The 23,037-nt window shown below is 41.4% G+C and overlaps 1 protein-coding gene across 3 annotated transcripts in view; it reads right to left on the bottom strand.

Moving 5' to 3' along the window:
* Positions 1–1,881: 1,881 nt before the first annotated feature.
* SLC39A11 (solute carrier family 39 member 11) overlaps positions 1,882–23,037 on the bottom strand; it is a 512,505-nt gene continuing 491,349 nt past the window's right edge. Inside the window, exons 9-11 of one of the 3 annotated variants that reach the window (XM_074224669.1) lie at positions 7,858–7,956; positions 4,475–4,633; positions 1,882–3,923 (exon numbers count right to left, since the gene is read on the bottom strand). In XM_074224669.1, the coding sequence (XP_074080770.1) occupies positions 3,845–3,923; positions 4,475–4,633; positions 7,858–7,956 (337 nt within the window). In that variant the 3' untranslated portion in view covers positions 1,882–3,844. The remainder of the gene's footprint in view (positions 3,924–4,474; positions 4,634–7,857; positions 7,957–23,037) is intronic. The other 2 variants (XM_074224671.1, XM_074224670.1) reach the window with 2 other exon arrangements.

Genomic DNA, 23,037 nt, shown 5'->3' with positions numbered 1-23,037 from the left:
CTGGATAAGTCATTTAACCTCTACTTGCCTTGGTTTTTCTATATTGTAAAATGGGGGCAATAATACCTACCTCAAGAGGTTGTTGTGAATGTGGTAATATTTGTAAAGTACTTAGCAATGTGTCTGACACACACAGTAGGATCTTAATAAATGCTTACTCTTTTCCTATTACCTGACTGGTGGTTTAAGTTAAACCCAACAAATGTTTTTGCATGACCATACTATATTGAATTACTTGTCTTTTTCAAGGAGTGGGGGAGGAAAGAGGAGGGAAAGAAGGAGAGAATTTGGAACTCAAATTTTTAAAAAATGAATGTTAAAAATTTGTTTACATATAATTGAGAAAATGAAAATTAAAACATTTTTCCCTGTGGAATCAAAAGCTGTTTATAATCAAACACAGCAAAAATAAAAATTAAATACAGCAAACATTTGTGAACAACAAAGTAGTATCTGTTTTCTCTACCTCCTCCTTCCCCCCCCCCCAGGTTCATAGATTTTAAATTGGAAGAAACTTCAGAGGGGTCATTTGGTCCAATTTCTTCTTTTTACATCTGATGAAACAGACTCAGGGAATTTGTCCATAGGTTAGAAGTAGCAGAATGGGCATTCTCTGACATGACCTTAGTCTGGCTTTGGACCCTGAGGCTCAGTGATAGAACAGAGTCATCCATCACCCTCACAATCTCTTATTCCTTTAGGGTGAAGAGGTTCAGGGAGAAGTCCAAAGATAAGAAGTTTGGCTTTCATGACTGTCCTTATTGGTTTTTCACCTGAGCCACTAGACCTTGGATGGGTTGGTTAGAAAGCTGTCTCAGTCCTTGTGGGTGGATCAGAAATGAGGGGGACCATATTTGCTTATTTCTTCTCAGTTTATACAGTACTGATAGATACTGAATTAAGCAGGATACAGTAAGAGCATCAAAAGAAGGTCCCAGAGACAAATGATTGGCTGTTTCTGCCATGGGAGTGGGTATGGGTATGGGGTGGGGGGGGTGAAAGGATGGAAAAGTAAAGAACTGGTTCTATAGTTTTGTGGGCAGGTTCTCAGTGTCATCACCCACCACCAATAATAATTTACCATGGTATCTACTGAATGCAGTTTTTGTCTAACACATTATGATTCCAACCCTTTGGGAGTTTCTTCTTCTTTTTTTTTTTTTTTGCAAGGCAAATGGGGTTAAGTGGCTTGCCCAAGGCCACACAGCTAGGTAATTATTAAGTGTCTGAGGCCAGATTTGAACCCAGGTACTCCTGACTCCAGGGCCGGTGCTTTATCCACTGCGCCACCTAGCCACCCCTGGCAATTTATTCTTGAAGACATCAGGGATTGAGACCTTAAAATTCTTTGCCTCATCCATTTTGCCCAACTATAACTCCCCATTTCACATAGAATTTTAAAGTTGAAATCCTGACTACAACATAATCAACTACATTACAGCATAGTCATCCTGTCTGCTCTCCAAATAAGGGTCTCTTCTAGGATCTGGCTTGAAATTTACTTCCTTTTCAGAGTTTTCCCTGATGGAGCTCACCCAACTCTGGTTGCACAACCTACATCCCTTACATGCTTAATTAGTCCATATGTGGTTTTATAACTTTTGTCCTTTTATTTTACTACTGGAAGGGCTCTTAGAAATCATCTGGTTTAATTTTACAGATGAGGAAATTAAGGCTCAGGAAAGGGGAAAATGACTTGTCTAAGGCCACACATAATAAATGGCAGAACTTTATCAAATTATTGTTTTGTATTATATGCATGTGCTCATATTTCATTTATGTGCATTTTCTGTCTTCACAAATGGACCTGAACCCGAAGTCATTTGACCCATATTCTCTGAGTTAATTAAAAGACAAAAGAAAAATGGACTATGAAGCAGAGACCATCTATTTCAACTATTAATACCCCTTTTATTGAAATTAATCACAGTTACAAGGTCATATCCATTAGAAATAGTTTTTTTGCATTTTGCAGAACTATACACAAAATAAAAAAATAAAAACAAAACATCATTCACCCAACAAATTAATCTTGACCCTAAACCCCTTCCCCTCTTCAATGGGCCTTCTGTTTGGGAGTATAGAAATGGGCCCGGATTGAGGGTCAGCCTCAGATTCTTCTATTTTTCACAAAGCAGAACAGTCTCTTGGGCTTGGGGATTAGGAGGGCATGGTGTGAGGTTGGTGGTGGTGGGGGTATGGGGAAAACATTCAGAAACTCTCAACATTACACATGTAAACTTAGAAAGTGGGAGCTGCCAATGTGATGCCTGGGCACCCAAAGCATGATCTTATTCTCAGTTGAGCCTGTCCTAAGTCATCTATGGAACTTTTTCCTTTGGCTAAAGATAACCACAGGTCCTGGAGAGAGTAGTCTGGGTCATTTCTTAAACCTTCTTTTCCTTACCACCCTCTGGCTGTGGGTGAATCAGACAAGCTCCATCATTCTTTGTCTGAAAAAAACTTTACTCATGAAGGACAAGACTGGTTTCTGACCTGTTATAACAAGTCATTCTGCAGGTCAGAGATATTTCAGGAGCATAGTCTATCTAATGTGTTCTTAAAAACTTGAAACAAAACCAAAAAACCCCAAAACTCTTCCTTCTGCAAAAACCTTTATCAAAGGTGGCTTATTCAGTGTGGTGGCTTTGGGGTTAGTTTACAAAATTACCAGTTACCTACTGGGACTGATTTAATAGGTGTGCATGGCAGGAATTGGGGACAGGGTACAGGGCAAAATTCCAAAAGGTCCCTAGTGGCTCCTTTACATTGGCCAAATAAGGAATTTTCGTTATAATAGGTCTCCAGTGTCTCATTGGCCTCATTATGGAAATGGTCTATGGAAGCTTCACAAATTGGGAGTTGGGGGGGGTGTGGCTCAGGGAATTTGCAAACAGCCTGGTAGATAAGCAATTGAGACCACATTCTTTTTGATTAGCATAGCGGGTACTGCAGAAGTTGAGAACCAGGTGACATACTGTCCTTTCCTCTGTAGACTTCAAATGATCACAGTTTGATCTTTTTCCTTGAACTTCAATAGCTTCTCTGGCTTTTAAAAAAGACAGAATCCCCAGTCTCTTTTCCCTTGACTTTATTGCTTTCCCTAATCCCATATCTCTTAGGAGAGTTGAAGAAGGGCATGTGCCAAGGTAGAAAATTTCTTATTTAGGTCTTAAGAAGTAGTCCAAATTATCTAAATAACGTTCCAGTTCTGTTCCTGGCTGAATTCAGCATTGGAGAGTGACATAAAAACTCTTCAAAAGGCCCCAGGATCAAAGATAGTGAAGATGTAGAAGGAAGAGACAAAAGGCTGCCTGATCTTCCTCTTTTGAGATCTTAGTGGTGGGATGCTCAGGAGCTCAACTCTTGCTTCCCACCTTTGGTAATTTCTTCCATACTAGAGGTAAAAATCCAAGGGGATGGGGATGAGATCATGTCCAACAAGCATGAGCAGAACCTTAGGCTAAGAGAAATCTTCCCATCTACTGATGGTAGCCTTTCTGATATGTAACTCACTGCCAACCTCACTGAGAGAAGAATCTGCTTAGTAGCTGAACAAAAATCTAGAATTCCAAGCCACCTTATAATTCCAAATAAATCAACATTCTCCTCAAAATAAAAGCATCAAGAATTATATTGTAATTAAGAGGCAATCAGATTAATGACTGGATATGTGGAATGATAAGATGAATCAAGAGAAGAGAAAGAAAACAAGATTTAAAACCCAAATTAAAAAAAGGAAAAATAAAAATCCACTTGTGGAGAATTATGTTCCTGGTTCTACTGAAGTCAACTGCCACCTCTTCTTTGTTCTGTCATTTTTAAGGCTGAAGATTCCTTGGCATTAGCCCAAGCCAACATCCAGTGACATCATCACCACAAATCCCAGGATAGAGGTCCAAGATGCTAGTTTCCCATTACCACTGGGGAGAAAAAGGATTAATTTTGAGAAAGTTTTGAATTTGAAAATCAATCTGCTTTCCTCCATCTCCCATCATTCCAACAGAGCAGTTCCTTCCCAAAGGTAGTCTGGACTTTTGTACTATTTTTGCAGTCATCCCACCTCTCCTCCCTTTCCTCCAAATCTCTTGAACTAGCCTCAAACTGGCCTTTTTCACATTTCTAAATGCACTTCTTTAAGCTTATTTTTACCTCTCTTTTCTGCTCTGACTTCTCTTACAGTGTCCTATGTCCAGTTACCCTTTGTCAACAGAAAATGACTAATAAAAAAAGTGTATTCCATTTCTTTTCTTCCAACACTGCTTTTCATTAGGTTCACAGCCTGATTTTTTTCTTATTTGTATGGCAATAGGAGCCTTTGGCCTTCTCTTTTTTTTTTAACATCTCAACTGGTCCAAGAACACACATAAGACTGAAGTTTGTATGGGAGTGTGACAGGGTAGAGAAGAATGAGGGGGGAACCAAATTAGGAAGATTCAGAAGAAACGGGTGGAGGACAAAGGAGTTTCCAAACCTGGTCTGGGCTTCAGGAATGATGTCATCAATGACTACATAGACCATGGCACCAGCAGCAAAGGCCAAAGCATAGGGAAGAATGGGCTCAGCCAGGACCACAGAGAAAGCACCAAAGATCGCAGCTACTGGCTCCACCATGCCACTTAACTGGCCGAACCTGTGAAGAAGAAGAGAGACAAGATCCAGGCTACTCAGGGCAGAGCAAAGCAGACACTTGGTCCTTCACTGTGCCACAGAACCTCATGTGTCAAGACTTTTGCATTGCCAAAGTCCTACTGTTCCTCTCCTTAGGTCATTGGGAACAGCAGAGAAGGACTGTGTGGGAATAAGTGAATGATGAAGGGTCCCTATGAGTGGCTTCAGGGTGAGAGGGACACTGATTAGACCAATTCAAGGATTCATACTCTGAAGGAAAGAAAAATAATCCTCTACAAAGAGCTTTTTTTCCTACATTTTTTTTTAGGTTTCTGCAAGGCAAATGGGGTTAAGTGGCTTGCCCAAGGCCACAACAGCTAAGTAATTATTAAGTGTCTAAGACCGGATTTGAACCCAGGTACTCCTGACTCCAAGGCCGGTGCTTTATCCACTACACGACCTAGCCGCCCCCTGCATCTTCTTTTAAGAAACTCAAAAACACTTTATTATGACAGTCTCCTTCATTCCCCATGAGTGCTTTGTTATAAAAAACCAACATTGTAAAAATATTTGGGGTTGAATAATGACAAATAAAAAGATTAAAGAAACCAGGACATTCTGAAACCAACAGAATCAGAAAGCATTTATTAAAAGACCTCTGCATTCCAGCACTGGGTTTGGTGAAGAGCTACAGAAGATAAGACTTGAGTGGGCTTTTGGAGAAATCTATGAGTTGGAGGTGAAGAAAGAAAATCTTCTGGGTATTAGGATGCTAGTTCAACTGGTGAAAAAGTACCAAGTCAGGAGATGAGTGCAGGCATACAGAGGGTGCTTAATAAAAGCTTGCTGACTATCTTACAAGTCACATAAAGTTTCAGTGTAGCTGGTGGTTTGGAGAGAGAGAGAGAGAGAGAGAGAGAGAGAGAGAGAGAGAGAGAGAGAGAGAGAGAGAGAGAGTCTCTGTGTGTGTGAAAATTCACTTGAATACAAGTCATTTTATTTTTCTAGGATTTACCTCACTTTTGCAGATTATTCCCATTTATAAAATGGGAAATACCCTTCCCCAAACAGTATGTAGGGAATGAGTAATACAATATAAAGCAATACAAGATAAATGTGAAACTTTGTAGATTTTAGGTATGAGACCATTATTTAGATCATTATGAACCCGAATTACTAGAAATACAAGAAGTATCTTTGATTTTGCGATTTCATCAGCATGAGGAGCTCCCACTGAGGGAAGTACTTTCACCAACCTATGAATTAACAAATAAGGCCTTTGGCATTGCCTGAGTATGTTCCACATGAGAAGGTGCTCTTAGGTTATTCACACCCTGTGTCCAGGGTCACAAATTAGTAAGTATTTGAGATAGAATTTACATCCAGCTCTTCCTGACTTTGAAGCTTAGAATATTTCATAACTTTGCATTGGTCTTCAAATCAATATATGCTTCTAATTTAAGTGAGAGATTAACTATTTTCTATTTCTCTTGAGTACAGGCCTTAAAAATGTTACAACTTGTGTGACCCTTGGATAAGTAACTCCTCATCTTTGGTATTCAGTTTCCTTATCTAAAAAATGAGGTAGTTGGACTGCATGCACTCTAAGGTCCCTTTCAATCTAAATCTTACAAAGTAGACCCAAGTTATTGTAGTTTTAGACATAAGAATGGAATTCCTGATAGGGAGGTTACCAGAATGGCACTATATTTTTTTCTTTCTAGTAGACTCCATAAATAGGATATAAATTCATTTGAGCACAGGTGGAAGAAAGGAGGTGAGCCATGGGATTTCTCAATATTCCTTCTAGACCTTAGAATGTGGCATTCACTTTGGTCATCCTTGTGTTGCCCTACTTTTGTGGGTTCTTCACCCAGATGGTATTGCTAGGAAGTAGAAAGATTCAAACATGTTATCCCAGAATCCACCAGTTGGTGATGGGGTTTGTTATGTAGCTTTCTGGGACTGTTTTTAGAGGAAAAGGACTGTTTTGGGAAGAGAGAAGCTGGAAGAAGGAAAGAGAAGCATTCTTTGTAATCTGACCAAGAGGAAGGACATGCAGGCCCAGAGAAATGGCCATACAACCTCTGCACCCTAGATCTTCTTCTTCCCCTTCTTCTGTGATCTGGTGAGCTCTAGCTACAGAGGGACTGACTAGAATCTCAGAATGAATCTTCCCGAGGGCCCCCAGGAATGTGCATGATCAGATTATAGAGCACCCAGAGGGAACTTTGGGTTGCCCTTCACTTGTCTGTCTCTTTGTTAAGCTAGTAGAAGATTTCTTCACCCTTTGGGAGACAGATAAACTCAGGAAGAGTAGCTGAATTCCACATTACCAGCTGGTTGCACAAGGTTCCTTTCATCCTATTCAAATAATCAATTCTCCTCATTCCTCACTGCCCTTTTTATGGTATCCCTGATTCCCAACGCAACCCTTTACTTAAAAGAAAATTTGGTAATGGTTTTAAACTTTCCTGGTCATTAAAGCTGGCATAGGTAGAGCTTAGGAAGAGGGTTTGATCTCTGGAGAAGATGAGAGATTTCCCGGCTTCAGCAAGCTAAGGTAGCAGGGCAGAAGGAGCAGGAGTTAGATTGGAATTAGGATTGACTCTATTTGAAAGTGAAAATACCTTTAGGGTTAGGGGAACATTGAACTCACACCCCTGGGCAAGAGCAAGTTTCTTTAATCAGAGGAGTCTATGAATGGGGAAAAAAATAATAATACACTTACACATATACACATCCCTAAACCAATAAAAGATAAGCTCTGGAAGCAAAAGGGAAACAACAGGGAAAAGATAACTGTGCTATCCATAGGGCACCTACCTACTAAACCTCCAATTGCAAGGGAAACATTCCTTATGTTCTTTCCATCCCGTGCAGGTAAGAGAACCTAAGCTTCCATTGTGGACTCCAGCATTCAACCTACTCCAGTATGCCACTCCATCCAGTTTACTGGAAGGGGGCATGGGGGGGGGTTCATTTTAAAGGGAAACACACATCCCTTTGAAACCCTTCGCTGGGGACTTTTCCCCATTCAAAGTGATAAACATATAGTTTCTCAGTCTCAGGCAACAGCAGGTCTAGAACTTGGGGGTTAAAGAACAGAAGAAAAGAAGATGCAAGTTTCCACATGAGAAGGTGCTCTTAGTATTCACACCCTGAATACTGATCCAAATCACTGACTGTTGATTTGGTTCAGTTCCACAGTAGACACAGTCCCTGACCCTTGGGAGTAGACATTACCAGAAGGCTCTCCAGGTTGAGAATCCAGCACCATGAAGTGGAAGGCTGACAGCCAGGCCCTCAGGGAAATTCTGGATCCCAATTCCAACAGCTAGATTCCTAAAACGTCAAGAAAATACAGAATATTTGTAGTTAGGGACCATGATCATCAGGAAGAATTATCTGGAATGAATTATGGAGACAAACACTGTTGCCAAATATTCACATGAGACTTCTCAAGTAACACTTCTCTGGTTTAAGATGGAGCTATATATGGTCCATATATTGATGGTGGTTGTGAAGATACTGGAGGGCTGGTGCTGTTTTCTCACCTACAAAATACTTAACCAAAGCCTACTTTAAGAAAGGTAGTGTTCAGAATGAGGAAGGTGATGATCCCATTATAATCTGTCCTGATTAGAGTAACCAATCAGTCAATAAACATTTATTAGATGCCTACTGTATGCCATTGTACTAAGCAATATTATGTTTCCTTCTGAGTGTCTTATTTCAAGAAGGCTATAGACATACTGGAATATCTTCAGGGAACAAAAAAAGAACTGAAATCATGTTTTTCCAGGACCACTTGAAAGAACAAGGGAAGCCTCAGAAGTTAATGAACTCATCTAAACCTTTTATTTCATATAAATGACTTGCTCAAGGTCATAATTGGCAGAACCACAATTCAAATCTGTGTCTTCTCAATCTTTCTTTTTTCCTATGAATTCTTCTTTTTTACTATACCAACCCAAAGAAGACTTTGAGAGGAAATGATAGTTATCTTCAAGTATCTGATGTTTTTATCATGTAAAAGAAGGATCAGATGGACTTTACTTGGCTCTGGAGGACATTCTTTAGCAACAAAGAAGAATTAATTTTGACTTTTAAAAAAAAGCTAATTAAATACCAAAAGGGCTGCTTTTTTATTTTTTTTTTGTTTTTCCATAGTTAGAGGCTCTTAAGAATCTGAATGACTGCCAGACATGTAGTAAAAACAGATTCCTACTCAGGTATGGATTGGATTAGATGTCTTTTTAGGTATTATCAACTCTTTTTCTTTTTCTTTTTTTTTAGCTTTTTGCAAGGCAAATGGGGTTAAGTGGCTTGCCCAAGGCCACACAGCTAGGTAATTATTAAGTGTCTGAGGTCACATTTGAACTCAGGTACTCCTGACTCCAGGGCCGATGCTCTATCCACTGCGCCACCTAGCTGCCCCTCATGTCAACTCTTAAAGGATGTTTCACAACACATAAGTGTGCTATAGGTTTTGCTAGGAATGCTAAAACATTTGGAATGTTATGTTACTGTAGATAAAAGAAAAATTATTGATAATTGTTTAATATAAATTGTACTTGGCACTTGTGATAAATATAGTATGGATTAATCAACAAACATTTATTAATTTGCTATGTGTCAAAAATATATTAAACACTGGGGAAAAAAAGCAAAAAGCAAAACCAGTCTCTGCCTCAAGGAGTTTACATTCAAATAGAGGAGACAAGACCATAAGGGGGAAATCTGTATCATTAGGATGCATAGAGTAATAAGGGGTCAGCCTACTGTAACAATGGGAAATGAGCCCTCTATCAGTGGATGGGGAGAGGTTAGATGAGTGGATATTGGAAAGAATGGGATGAATTCAGGAGGTAGAATTGTAGAGGTAGAATGGATGGGCTTGACAATTAACTGAATGTGGGTGTTGGGTGAGGTAGAAGGCAAAGTCAGAGTGTTTCTAACAAAGGACTCATCTCTAAAATATACAGAGAACTGAGTCAAATTTTTTTTAAAAAGACAAGCCATTCTCCAATTGACAAATGGTCAAAGGATATGCAAAAGCAATTTACAGTTAAGGAAATCAAAATGATCCATAGTCATATGAAAAATTACTCTAAATCACTAATTATTAGAGAAATGAAAATTAAAGCATCTCTGAGGTGCCACCTCACACCTCTCAGACTGGCCAATATGACCAGAAAGGACAATGATCAATGTAGGAAGGGATGTGAGAAATCTGGGACACTAATACATTGTTGGTGGAGCTGTGAACTCATCCAACCTTTCTGGAAAGCAATTTGGAATTATGCCCAAAGGGCAACAAAAATTGCATACCCTTTGATCTAGCAATACCACTACTGGGTCTATATCTGAAGAGATTATTAAAAAGGGTAAAAACATCACTTGTACAAAAATGTTCATAGCAGCTCTGTGGTGGCAAAGAAATAGAAACTGAGGGAATGTCCATCAATTGGGGAATAGCTAAACAAACTGTGATATATGTATGTGATGGAACACTATTGTTCTATTAGAAACCAGAAGGGCACCCCAAGGAGCACCGGGCACAAAGTGGGGGAACAGTGGGGGACCTCTGCCAGAGCGAGCACGTGGAGCCCAGCCCTCAGGGCACACAGCAAGCAGCTTGGTCTTTCTGCAGCCCAGAAGCAGGAGGAGCCATAAGCAGGAGCCCCCAGGGCATGAGCCCATTGAGCTGTGGGAGGGGAGTGAAGAGAGACTGCAGAGTTCTGTCCTCTGCCTCTGGAACAGTACTTTGGGGCTCTGACCACATTCAGATCCTGATCGCAGTCTAGGCCCCCCCGGAAGAGCAGTAGGGCACCCTCCACCTCAGCCCCGTGACAGAGGGGGGCGCTTATGGTCATTCACAGACCAGGAGGGAGGACAGAGCCTCACACACTGAGACCCTTGTGGGAGTGTCCCAAAAGCTCAAGAAGCACCCCAAAACAAGGCCCAAGCTGGGAAAATGAGCAAGCAGAGAAACAAAAGGAAGACTATTGAGAAATATTTTGCAAATGAGCCAAAGAAGTATCAAAATACTCAGTCTGAAGATGAGGAAGAACAAGCTCCTGCATCTAAAGACTCCAAGAAAAAAAGAAATTGGGCTCAGGCTATGACAGAGCTCAAAAAAAGACTTTGAAAATCAAATGAGGGAGTTAGAAGAAAAACTGGGAAAAGAAATGAGAGAGATGCAGGAAAAACGTGAAAATGAAGTCATGCAGCTTAGTCAAGGAAATCCAAAAAAATGCTGAAGAAAATAGCATGCTAAAAACCAGCTTAGGTCAAATGGATAAAACAGTTCAAAAACTTATTGAGGAGAAGAATGCTTTAAAAAGCAAAATTGGCCAGATGGAAAAAGAGATAAGAAAACTCTCTGAGGAGAACAAATTCTTCAGACAAAGAATAGAATTCAGGGAGATTGATGAATTTACCAGAAATCAGGAATTAATACTTCAAAACCAAAAAAATGAAAAATTACAAGAAAATGTGAAATATCTCATTGAAAAAAACAACTGATATGGAAAACAGACTTAGGAAAGATAATTTAAAAATTATTGGAATACCTGAAAGTCATGATCAGGAAAAGAGCCTTGACATCATTTTCAAAGAATTACTACAGGAAAATTGCCCTGAAATTCTAGAAGCAGAGAGAAAAATAGAAATGGAGAGAATCCACCGATCCCCCAGAGAAAGAGATCCCAAAAAACCAACCCCTAGGAATATTATAGCCAAGTTCCAGAACTCCCAAGTCAAAGAGAAAATATTACAAGCAGCCAGAAGGACACAGTTCAAATATCGTGGAGCTGCAGTTAGGATCACACAGGACTTAGCAGCAACTACATTGGAAGCTCATAGGGCTTGGAATATAATATACCGGAAGGCAAAAGAGCTTAGAATGCAGCCAAGAATGAACTACCCAGCAAGGCTGAATGTCCTCTTCCAGGGAAAAAGATGGACTTTCAATGAACCAGGGGAATTTCAAAGGTTCCTTTGGGAATGGCCAGAGCTGAACAGAAGGTTTGATCTTCAGATACAGGACTCAGGTGAAGCATGGAGATTGGAGGAGAGGGGGAAAATATGAGGGACTTAATGAGGATGAACTGCATGTATTCCTGCATAGAAAAATGACACTGATAATACTCATATGAACCTTCTCAGTTAATAGAGCTGGTAGAGGGTGCTTTTATAGTTGAAGCACAGGAGAAAGCTGAATTTGAAGATAAAATATGGTGTAAAAATGGAGTCAATAGAAAAAAAAGGGAAATGGAATGGGAGAAAGAAAAAGGAGAGGGGGAATAGTCCAAGATATTTCACATAATAAGATTATTTTTATTACAATGAGCTATTGCAATGATATGGAAAGGGGGAGGCAAGGAGGAATGAGAGAACCTTTGCTCTCATCAGAGGTGGCTAGGAGAGGAAACAGCAAATATACTCAATGGGGTATAGGCATCTGGAGTAAGAAGGAGGGGGGAGCAGGGGGAAGGGGTGGGAATATAAATAAAGGAGGAGAGGACGGACCATGGGGGGAGAGTGGTCAGATATAACACATTTTCTCTTTTACTTCTTGCAAGGGGCTGGGATTGTAAGGCCTGCCCAGGACCATAGGGGCCAGGTGGATTTTTGGGCCTAAGGGGTGGTATGGGGGCTCAGGGCTTCTTGGCCCCAGGGCCAGGGATCTGTCTGCTGCGCCACTCAGCGACCCTACAGCAGAGTCAGAGTGAAAGGAGAGAAAAAATATTGTACATGGTAGTGGAGAAATAAGAAAGGAGGGATTTGCAATCAGCAATGGCAACATTGGTAAAATATGGAAGTAATTTTTGTGATGGACTTATCATAAAGAATGTGATCCACCCGTGACAGAGTTGTTGGTGTTGGAACAAAGACTCAAGCACATTTTTTGTTATTATTATTATTTAGGGGAAGGTGCAGGGCGAGTGGGGCTGGGTGGCCTGCCTGGGGCAACATAGCAGCGTGATCTTTGGGTGCCTGGGTCCACATTTGGACCCAGGTGCTCCTGGCTCAAGGACCAATGCTCTGTCTGCCACCCAGCCACCCCTACTATTATTACTATTTTATGTCTTTTTTTTCTTCTTTTTGGTTTTTGCAGGGCAGTGGGGATTGGGTGGCTTGCATGTCACACAGCTGGGTGATTGTTGGGTTTATGAGGCTGGATATGGGCTCGGGTGCTCGTGGCTCCAGGGCTGGTGCGCCACCTGGCCATACCTACAATTATTACTATTTTTTTTATTTTAATTTTTTTCTCTCCCCTTTACTTTTTTTGCCCAAGCAAGTCTATCTATATTCATGGGGGAGGGGTATTTTGTTTACTTGTAAACAAGAATATTTTATTAATGTAAAAAAAAAATTGTACAAAATGAGAATAAAAAATAAATAGATAAATAAATTTAAACTAAAAAAAAGAAACCAGAAGGGATGGGAATTCAGGGAAGCCTGGACGGATTTGCATGAACTAATACTGGGCGAGATGAACAGAACCAGAAGAACATTGTTCACCCTAACAGCAACGTGGGGGTGATGATCAAATTGATGGACTTGCTCATTCTATCAGTGCAACAGTCAGGCACAATTTTGGGCTATTTGCGATGGAAAATGCCATCTATATCCTGAGAAAGAGTTGTGGAGTTTGAACAAAGAACAAAGACTTTCTATGTACCTTTAATTTAAAAAAATTGTCTTATTATATAATTCTACTATATCTCATACTATATGTTTCTTCCTTAAGGACATGATTTCTCTCTCATCACATTTAACTTAGATCAATGCATACTATGGGAATGATGTAAAGACAAACTGCCTTCTGTGGGGAGTTGGGGGAGGGAAGCAAGATTGGGGAAGAAATTGTAAAATTCAAAATAAAACCTTTCTAAAATTAAAAAAAAGGCCAAAGTCAGAGAGGATGTTGAAGTTTTGCACTTGGAAGAGGATGATATCAGAAATAAAAATAAGGAAGTTAAGTTAGTGGGGAAGTACAGTTTTTAGGAGAAAATGTTAAATTTGGAGTCCCAAAGGGAAATCTAGATGAAGATATTCAGCAGGCCTCAGGGAGAATATGGGATTGCATATAGAGATATAAGAATCAGCTGCAAAGATATGATTAGGGAGTGGATAAGAAAGCCAAGGGAGAGAGTATATAGAAAGAAAAGAGTAAAGGAAATACCCTTCGGGGACACCCACACTTATCAAGCAGGAGGTGGAGATGGAAAAGGAGTGATCAGATAAGTGGGAGGAGAACTAAGAGACATGAAATTATCATGAAGGAGGGTGTAGTCAGTGTCAGAGAAACATCTAGGAGGAACTGGGAAATTAAAAAAAAAAATAAAGGCCATTGGATTTGGCAATTAAGAAGTGACCAGAGATACTATGAAAAAAGAAGTTTTAGTAAATGGTAAGGAGGGAGCCAGATTTTGTGGGATTGTGGACTGAGTTCAGGAAATAAAAGCAGTGGGAAAAAAAGATGTATAATAGTTTAGAGAGGGAGGCAAGGTCAAGGGACTTTTCTTCCTTCTCCCTCTTTCCTTCCATCCTTTCTTCTTTCCTCCCTTCCTCCATTTTCTTTCTTTCCTTCCTTCCTGCCTTCCTTCCTTTCTCTCTTTTTGTTTCATAAATGAAAGGAGCCAGGAAAAAGATAAGGTTGATAGATATGAGGATGAAGCCAAAAGAGAAGGAACAAATATCTGAAAGCCTTTTCATTATGGAGAACCTCTAGGCTAGCATCTCTACATACTTCCTCCACAGTACCATGGTGATCTTTCCTGACAGGGGACTGTGGCTCAGATGTTGCCTCAGGTCACAAAGCCAGTCAGAGGTGGAACCTCTTCATTCAAGAATCTTGCTCTGAGGCTTTTGAACTGACTACAAGCATCTACAAGGCAGGCTCTGTGAGCACTCTTCCACAGCCTGCCCAGAAGTCACCAGGCCAGCTAGCTTCATAGAAACCCCATTCTTCCATTTCTGACCTTGTTATGTCTGGCAAGACTCTATACATAACTCTGCCCTGCCCTGAGTTAGGCCAGTGTGTTTTCAAGACTAACTAGGTGGCACTCCCTTTGAGTGCCACTCTGCCAGGTGAGGTCTCTTTGCAGAGACCTCACCTGTTGGGGTTGGGCCTCCCTTGGGCTGAAGCTATACTCTATCTGCCCTGGTTCATCAAATGCTCTTAAGTTTTCTGCCAGGGGTGGGGGTGGTCTCTCTCCCCAAGGAGACTCTAAAGTTTTCCAAAGGCTGAAGTCACATGTTTTTTTCTGTTCCTTTCCTGGCTTTTTTTTTTAAACCATCACCTCTCTCCTCTATATCACCTTTACTCCCAAGTTTCACATAAGCTACTAGCACCTAGCTATACTCAATGAATGTTTCTTTGTCCTGCTAGATATGGATCCATTGTACATTAACTAGTTGCAAATAACTTGACAGGAGGGCCATGGTTCCATGGTTGCAAGCCTTGAGCATTTCATCAAATTTATTTGGAGCCATGATTCAGTCATTGATGAGGGTATAGACAGTCACTTCTTCATTTTTCCCCTCTGCTACTTCCTCAGCTCACTATATACTTCAGAAGAGAGAAGGAAAACACTCTTGGTCTTAGGACAGCTAGTGGATAGAACATCCATCTGGTCTGGAGTCAAGAAGATATGAGTTTGCTTTCTAGCTTGGCCAAGTCACTTACTGTCTGCCTCAGTCACCCCATCTGTAAAACGGGACAATAATAACACTACCTATTTCACAGTTATTATTTTTTTTTAAGTTTTGTTTTTGCAAGGCAATGGGGTTAAGTGGCTTGCCCAAGGCCACACAGCTAGGTAATTAGTAAGTGTCTGAGACCGGATTTGAACCCAGGTACTCCTGACTCCAGGGCTGGTGCCCTATCCACTGTGCCACCTAGTTGCCCCACACAGTTATTATTTTAAGGATCAAATGAGACAGCGTGTGAAAAGAGCTTTATAAATCTAAAAGTGTTACATAAATATTATGCTATTATTATAATTATGGATACAGAAAAAAAACTACATGAGTGTTGTTAAAGGGATGTAGAATCTGGGAGCAATCAGAATTTGGCCAGAGTAAGAAGCCTTGAGCAAGGTCATGAAAGGGTTGGGGAACTGATTGCAAGGGGAAGGTGGCTGGAGAATGCCAAGTGATAATCAGGTGGTCCTAGGGTTGGAGCAGAGGGAAGAGCATAACCAAAGCCTCAGCTTGCTGGTACACAGCCCCTCCTGGCCTTCCCCCATCCCACGCTTCCTTCTGCTGGCAGCTTCCTTAATTCACCTGCCAGGACCCCAGAGCCTGCAGGGCCAGAGAGCCATCTCCTCTTTGGTAATTTCATCACGGGAGGTGGTGGGAGGGAGTGGAGGTTTTTTCTAACAGGGACAGGGATGAAAATCTAAAACAGTATTGAAAAGCAAGGGGAAAAAACATCCCTTTTAGGGCACAGTGAAGCCGCTGTCTCTGTGTTGTTTTTCCTTCCCAAGCAGTAGCACAAAGGCACTATTACTAGTCTGGAGCACTACAAATTAATGGGAGGCAGAGGCAAGGGTGAATGAAGAGGTTCTTTAAGAAAAATCACCAGCTCCTCCCCTCCTCTTCCACACACACCCCCAACAGCATTGGCCCCTGTGACAAGCCAGGCCCCACCATGACCCTTCACCCTCTGGCCTGGCTTGCAATAACAAGGAGATCCTGTGAGAAATGCCAGGAAGGGGCCAGCAGGACAGAAAGAACTGGGGAGGATGGAAAGAGAAGCAGGGAAGAAAAGGAGAGGAATAATGAGGGGAGGAGGGAGAGAATAGGGAGGGCAGAAGGCAGAATGGTTTTAGCTGTTTTGGAAACTTCTGAGCAAGTAAAATGCTTCAGGGGACAAGAGCATGCTAGGGAGGTGGTCTAGGTAGCTGGAAACAAGTTCTTAACTCTGTGGAGCCATTAGATTTGACTCAGAGGTAATCTACCTTCCTTGCATTCCCTCAGGAGTAAAAGGAAAGAACATACAGCAAAGAATACCTCCAGCCCCAACTGAAGAGTAGGCTAAATAAACCCAGGGTCCATCCTTTTGACTACTTTCCACCCAGGCCCAATTATGTGCCCTCATAAAAGAGAGTTGGGGGGGAGGAATATGAATAGGTGGTGCTTAGCTCAAAAACCCAAACATCCTCCTTACTTGTTCTATATGTCTTTTCCCTTTTTGTTTTATTGGAGAGAAGGTAATGCCTTTAGACTATTTTCCCCAAATATGTAGGCAATTAAAATCAATTTATATTTCCCAGGAACAAAATAAAAGACTGATTTTCTGGGGAGGTGGGAGACTGGGGTGGTGGGGTGGGATGGAGCATGACATTCTAGATAGCAGAAGAAAAAAACCTGTGAGGTATGAACATCATGGAAAATGGAAATGGATCATGGAAAAATCAAGTTGATATTTTTTATTGTTTTTCTTATTAAAGATATTATTTGAGTTTTACAATTTCCCCCCCAATCTTACTTCCCTCCCCCCAAGGTTGATATTTTTTAAAGATCCAATTTATACTTCAGATTGGCTAAGCCAAGAGTCGCACTCTGGAAGCTCCCTTTATATGAACCCTTCTACCTCAGCTCCTTTCCCATACAATCCTCCAAACACCCCTTTCCCTCTAAGAGCCCATGGGACCTCAGGTCCCCCTGTCTGCTCATTTCTTATCTAGCCTAGACCTTGGGAGATGAGAGGCAGGGGTTCAGGGAAGGAAGGGAGAAAAGTAAGGGGGGTTGTCGATCTCTTTTTTTTAAAGGGATTGCAAAAGACAATTTGCTCCCTGTCTGGGGGGAGGACACAAAGGAACAATTCAGTCTGTTTAGTACCAGGCTACAGCAGCAACTGGAAGTCAGAGCTAAGGACAGGCCATAGGTTTACTCACAAATATTGACTCTGAGAGCCTCCTCTGGCAACGAAGCTCCAACAGACAGAGAAGCCAGAGTCAGTAAGCTGTGATGTGCCAAGGAGAGATGAATAGGAAAAAGAGTTCCCTTTCATGGGAACTAGCTATTCAAATCAGTTCCAGGTATGGAACTGGCAGACACAGAATGAATGAATCTGAACTGTGGGCTCTAGTTAAAGGGGTTTGCTTCCCAACACTGATAGTGGTACCATGGGGAGTGGGCTGAATTTGGAGTCTGGAAGCCCTGGATTCCAATCTAGTCTCTGTCACTTATAAATTGTGTGACTCTGGGGAAGTCACTTGCCCTAGATCAGTATCAGTTTCTCATTCATAAAAAAGGGGAAGATCCCTCTCACTGCAGCAGTTTAGTGGTAGACAGACAGTATAGGCTTTTCCCTACAGTTCGTCTTCTACTAAGACCCATTTTAGCCTGTGCTTATTTTTTCCTGCTATGAAATGATTTTGTCTATTCCTTCTCAAAGATACCATTAACCCAAATATACAAGGTCTTGAAAAGGTGGAAAAACTACATCCATTTCTCTCTCTTTAATTTAAGAAGTCTGCAAGCAATTGACCTTGTCTCATTTCTACGGCTACTGGCTCATCATTTTCCTAGGATTTAGAATTGAAAGGGACTCTGGAGATCATCTAGTCAGAGGGTTTGTAATCTTGCTGGAAATGGGAGTTGAGAACTATTTCTTTAATTAAAAAATTTTAAGGCAGTGGGGTTAAAAGTGACTTACCCAAGGTCACACAGCTACACAATTATTAAGTGTCTGAGGCTGGATTTGAATTCAGGTCTTCCTGACTCCAGGGCTGGTGCTCTATCCACTATCAGCTGCCCTGATAACTATATTTCAATGTAATTGCTCTCCTCTATAATGCTATTTATTTTCTTACCATGAAGCCCCTTATGTCCCTGACCCTACATCCTAGGTAGAGAAACCTTCCTTTAATTGACTGCTTTGATCCTGAAAACTGGTGATACCCAATCTTTCTACTATCCTTTCTGTGGGTTCCTAGCTATTGTGTCCATCTTGGACACTATGAACATGATTTGACTTTCTCTCCTTTTTTTCACCCCAGCTCTAAGAAATGGGCCTGGGGGTTTATTTTCAGCTTTTTCTTGTTTGTTTTTAGTTTCAAGTGCTGAGGTGATTCTCACTAGAAGAAGTTCAAACCATGGTTAGGACTGGAGCCAAAATTGCAGGTGGGATGGTATAGTCAGCTAGGTCAGCATGGAAGCCCTAAAAAACCAGGGTGCCTGGGATTTGGGCTCCGAGGCTGGTTTTGGACTTGGATTGGGAACTATGCTTTAGGAAAACTGAGTTTCCCATCAACCTAATTCCCTTTTCCTCTCTAGAGACTGAAATGGTAGAGCAGGAAAGGGGTGGGGGGCATTATGCCTCCTGTGTGTTGGTGGGTGAGGAGGAGTGTGCCTGTAAATTTGTGATTAATTTTTGAAGTAAATATTCCTCTTTGTAAAAACTCCACTGTTATATGTACATTTGAAAACATTATCCTTAGAAGTGTCTGCAGGCTTCACCAAGTTGCCAGAGGGCACACACAGAAAAGTATGAACCTAACCTCCTCATTTTATAGATAATAAGGCAGCCCAGAAAGTAAGCGGCTTGCCCAGAGTTACCTAAGTAGAGGTAGCAGGGCCTTCCAGTACTACTCCTGATATGGTCAAGAGATATTTTTCTCCATCACTATTGAATCTGGGAAGGGTCTAAAAGTAACCAGTATGCTCCTGTGCACCCAAACCAAAGTCTGCAGAAGATAAGGGAATTACTCATAATAACACATCAAATTAGAGTCCTCCCTTATCTGAGACAGCCTTAAATATGGGGGGGGGGGGGGGAATGGAGCCTTCTCTGTTTTTCTTACTATTTCATCTTCCATATCAGGCACAGGATGTTCACCATAAGAACGGCTCTATTCAACAAATTATTCACATTCCTCCTGTGTCCATGGGATAGTGTCTACTAAGAAAGACTATTTAGTGACAACCTAGAACAGAACAGGGCAAAAGCAGAGGCTGATGTTCACTGGGACCTACTCTTTATCTCCTTCCAAACAAAAGACTGACCACCTCAAAGGTCAATGGGATATAGAATACCCCAAGGTCCGCTTGGGCAGCCCCACGCTGTGGAGGGTAGGGTACATCCAAGAGACTGTCACTAATTCACAGCCAGATGTATAGATTGCTGCTTTCAGAAAATCAAAGAGATATAAATTCTGTAGGAACTCTTCCCTAGGTTAAACACAGGATTTTGATTCAATGATCATTCAGGTGCTGAGTGAGCTGTGGAGTACAGAGAAGTTTTCAAAGAATTCAGTTCTCGAATTCCTAGACTGAAACCCTTCACTTAGGAGAGAACTTCTACCTCAGTAGTAGAAATTCTTTTGGAATTTCTTGGCAGAAACCAGCTCTTCTCTCCTTACTTCTCAGACAGGACCAGAGGAATCTTCTGATGGGAAAAGGTCTCCCAATGTCATCAAATCCAATGGGTGGCCCCTCCCCAAAGCAGAACCACTTTGAAAAGAAAACTTTGCTGACTGTATTCACAAGAGAATTTTAGCCTCTGATATTAAATGTGTTCAAGGCAGTCTTAAATTCATTCAATTCAACGAGTATTTATTAGTGCTCCACACTATGGAAGCACAAAACCAAAACAATCCTTGTCCTGGTCTGGAAGCATGTGCACATAAACATACATAAATGATAGAACATACAAAATAAATACAGTATAATGGGGGAGGGGAAGAGGAAGCATTAGTATCTGGGGGTGGGGTTGGTATTGGGAAAGATCACTGTGAGAAGATGCTTAAACTGAACCTGGAAGAGAGATAGGGGTTCCAAAGGGCAGGCTTTGCATGGCACCCTAAGGCTGATGAGTAGGGGTGCTGTCACATCCTACTGGGCAGAGAAAATCCAGGAAGGAGACTGGGGAAAAGGTCTTGGAAAAAATCACCCACTGACCCAACCAGGAGAAACCATTTAATTGGGGTTCCTTCCATGGGATTTCAGGAGGATTCAGGATGTCAAAATTTCAGGATAGATTGTTAAAAATGATTTTGGATTTCAGGTTTCCTATTACTAGTGTTTCCTTTCCAACCAAAGAGATGGTTCCCAGATCCTTGGTCCCTAAAACATCAATGAGAGGGAGGGAAGGGAAAGGAGAGGGAGAGGGAAAGAGGCTGTAGAATCAAGGGAGGTTCATCCTGTGGGCTTGCATAGGGTTCATTAAGGGGAATATAAATACAATTTAAAATTTTTGTCATCTGCAAACACCAATGGGATTCTGAGTTCTAGAAGGCTGGGCAGTGGGGGAATATTGCTCTACAGTGGGAAATGATTACTTAGTTTCCCCACACACACACTTTATCCTGGGAGAAGGAGAGAGAATGGGGAGTGGGGGTGATATGAGTACCTTCAAGATCAAGCACAGAAAGCTTCCTTTAAGTCCAAAATCTTGTTCTGAAGGGTCTATTTTCTGGCAAGCTGATTTTGAAAATAGAGCTACATTTTATTAACAAGTCCCTTTTCACTGGGCTTTCAATTCCTCCTTCCAGTGTATAATGTGCATGTATATATTCTTGCGTGGCAGGCCTTACATACTGTTTTGATTGTTATCAGCTTGCCATGAAAGGCCTGATTGTTCAGCCTCCCGATGACATCACTGGCTTCCCACTCAGACTGTCTGTTGAGGTGTTTGATCAGCTTGCAGGTGGGAAGAGGATTGGTGCTAACTGCAGGGGCCCGACACCGCCCTACCTGTTAAATGGAGCTGGCTTAGCACGCAAAGGATTTTCTCTCTCTTCTCCCTCTCATAGTTGGGTTGTCACACCTCAGGCCAAATGAGATGGGAAGAGGAGATAAGCCTTGTATGTACTCCCTTAAGTTCAAACACCCTCTTCAGAGCAGAGCAGGTGCATCCCCAGAGGTCAGGCCATGAAGAACATACTCAGGATCCTAGGCCCCTGAAGCTTTCTCCCTCATTAGGAAAAAAAGAGTGCAAAGGATATTCCTCCTCAGACCCCTGGATTACTACTCTTCCCTGGGGCATTTCCTAAATGTCCTGGCAAGCTGTGACTTAGGAGATGATTGATAGAGGGAGGTATCATCAAAGGTTTGCACCTGACCTTCCCTCTTTCCTCACTCTTGGTATCCCAAAAGTATTAGAGCAGCTTAAGTTTTAATAACTTAAAACTGCACCAAGACTTTAGGGACAACCTATGGATAGGTCAGCTTAGAGAAATACCAACATTGGAGGTGACCCAAATGCAAGGAAAAGGTTTTCTGATGGATATAAGTAGGTGGTAGCATGTTTTCAAAGACTTTGTGAACAAAAAAGGGAGAATAAATGGTAGCACCAAGAGATACATGACTAGAAAAGGAGAGTGAGTAATCCATTCAAATTCATGAAGTGCCAGGGGAAAGAGCAATGGATGCAATGGATAAGGTGTAAGGACCCAAGTTCAGAACTCACCTTTCTGTCCAATACTATCTGTGTGACCATGGGCAAGGGATCTGATTTCCCTGGGCTTTGATTTCCTCACATGTAAAATAAGGAGATTGAGTTGTATGGTCTTTATAATGCCTCCCAGCTCTGAATCAATGATTCTTAGAAATTTAAGATTTTCTAAACAAAGGTCATGAGATAGCTAAGTGGCTCAGTGGTTAGAATTAGAGTGCTAGATGTAGAGTAAAATCTGACCTCAGAAACTTTCTAATTGTGTGATCCTGGACAATGCACTTAACATCTGTTTGTCTTAATCCACTGAAATGGCAAACCACTCAAGTATCTTTGCCAAGAAAAGTCCATGGACATAAAGGTCTATGGCTGGAATCATAAGAGTCAGATATGACTGAATGACTGAAAAACAATAAAACAAAGCTCATAGTTCTTGGTATATCAATGATTGTGACTTTCCAGCACTTAACACAGAACCAGACCCATAGTTGGAGCTTAATAAGCAGTAAATGACTAATTGATTGACTTTGGGCAAGCCACCTTATTGATGCCCCAGTTTTCTCATATGTAAGATGGGGGTACTGGTTTCAATGATCTCGAATTCAGTCTTAAATTAGACAAACCTTTATTCAGCCCTTCCAGCTCTAAATGTTTATGGTGACAAGTTATCAGTCATGAATACTGCCATGCAAATCAGGTTACTAGTTGAGCAGTTAGCAAGAATCAGAGTCAATAGGGAATAGGAGTTTTGATGAAAAAAAGAATCTGGAAACTAGGGGCATACTGCTCACCACAGGCATTTCTAGGTGGGAAGTTAAAAGTAGAAAGTATGGGGGCATTGGGTGCCTTTGGAAAGATATCTTCAGCAAAGGGGAAAGGACATTAAGGGAAATAGCCAAATGATGACTAATATGGGAGGGTGCCAGAGCCAAATCTTGCCAAGGGCTGGCATCGCAAGAATGATATTTGCCAGGGAAAATGGCCAACCATTGTAGGTACAAAGCTGT

Source organism: Macrotis lagotis, chromosome 2, assembly GCF_037893015.1.
Source record: "Macrotis lagotis isolate mMagLag1 chromosome 2, bilby.v1.9.chrom.fasta, whole genome shotgun sequence".
NCBI lineage: Eukaryota > Metazoa > Chordata > Mammalia > Peramelemorphia > Peramelidae > Macrotis > Macrotis lagotis.
The sequence above is the reverse complement of the archived record's forward strand: the minus strand, read 5'-3'. Positions and strand labels throughout refer to the sequence as shown.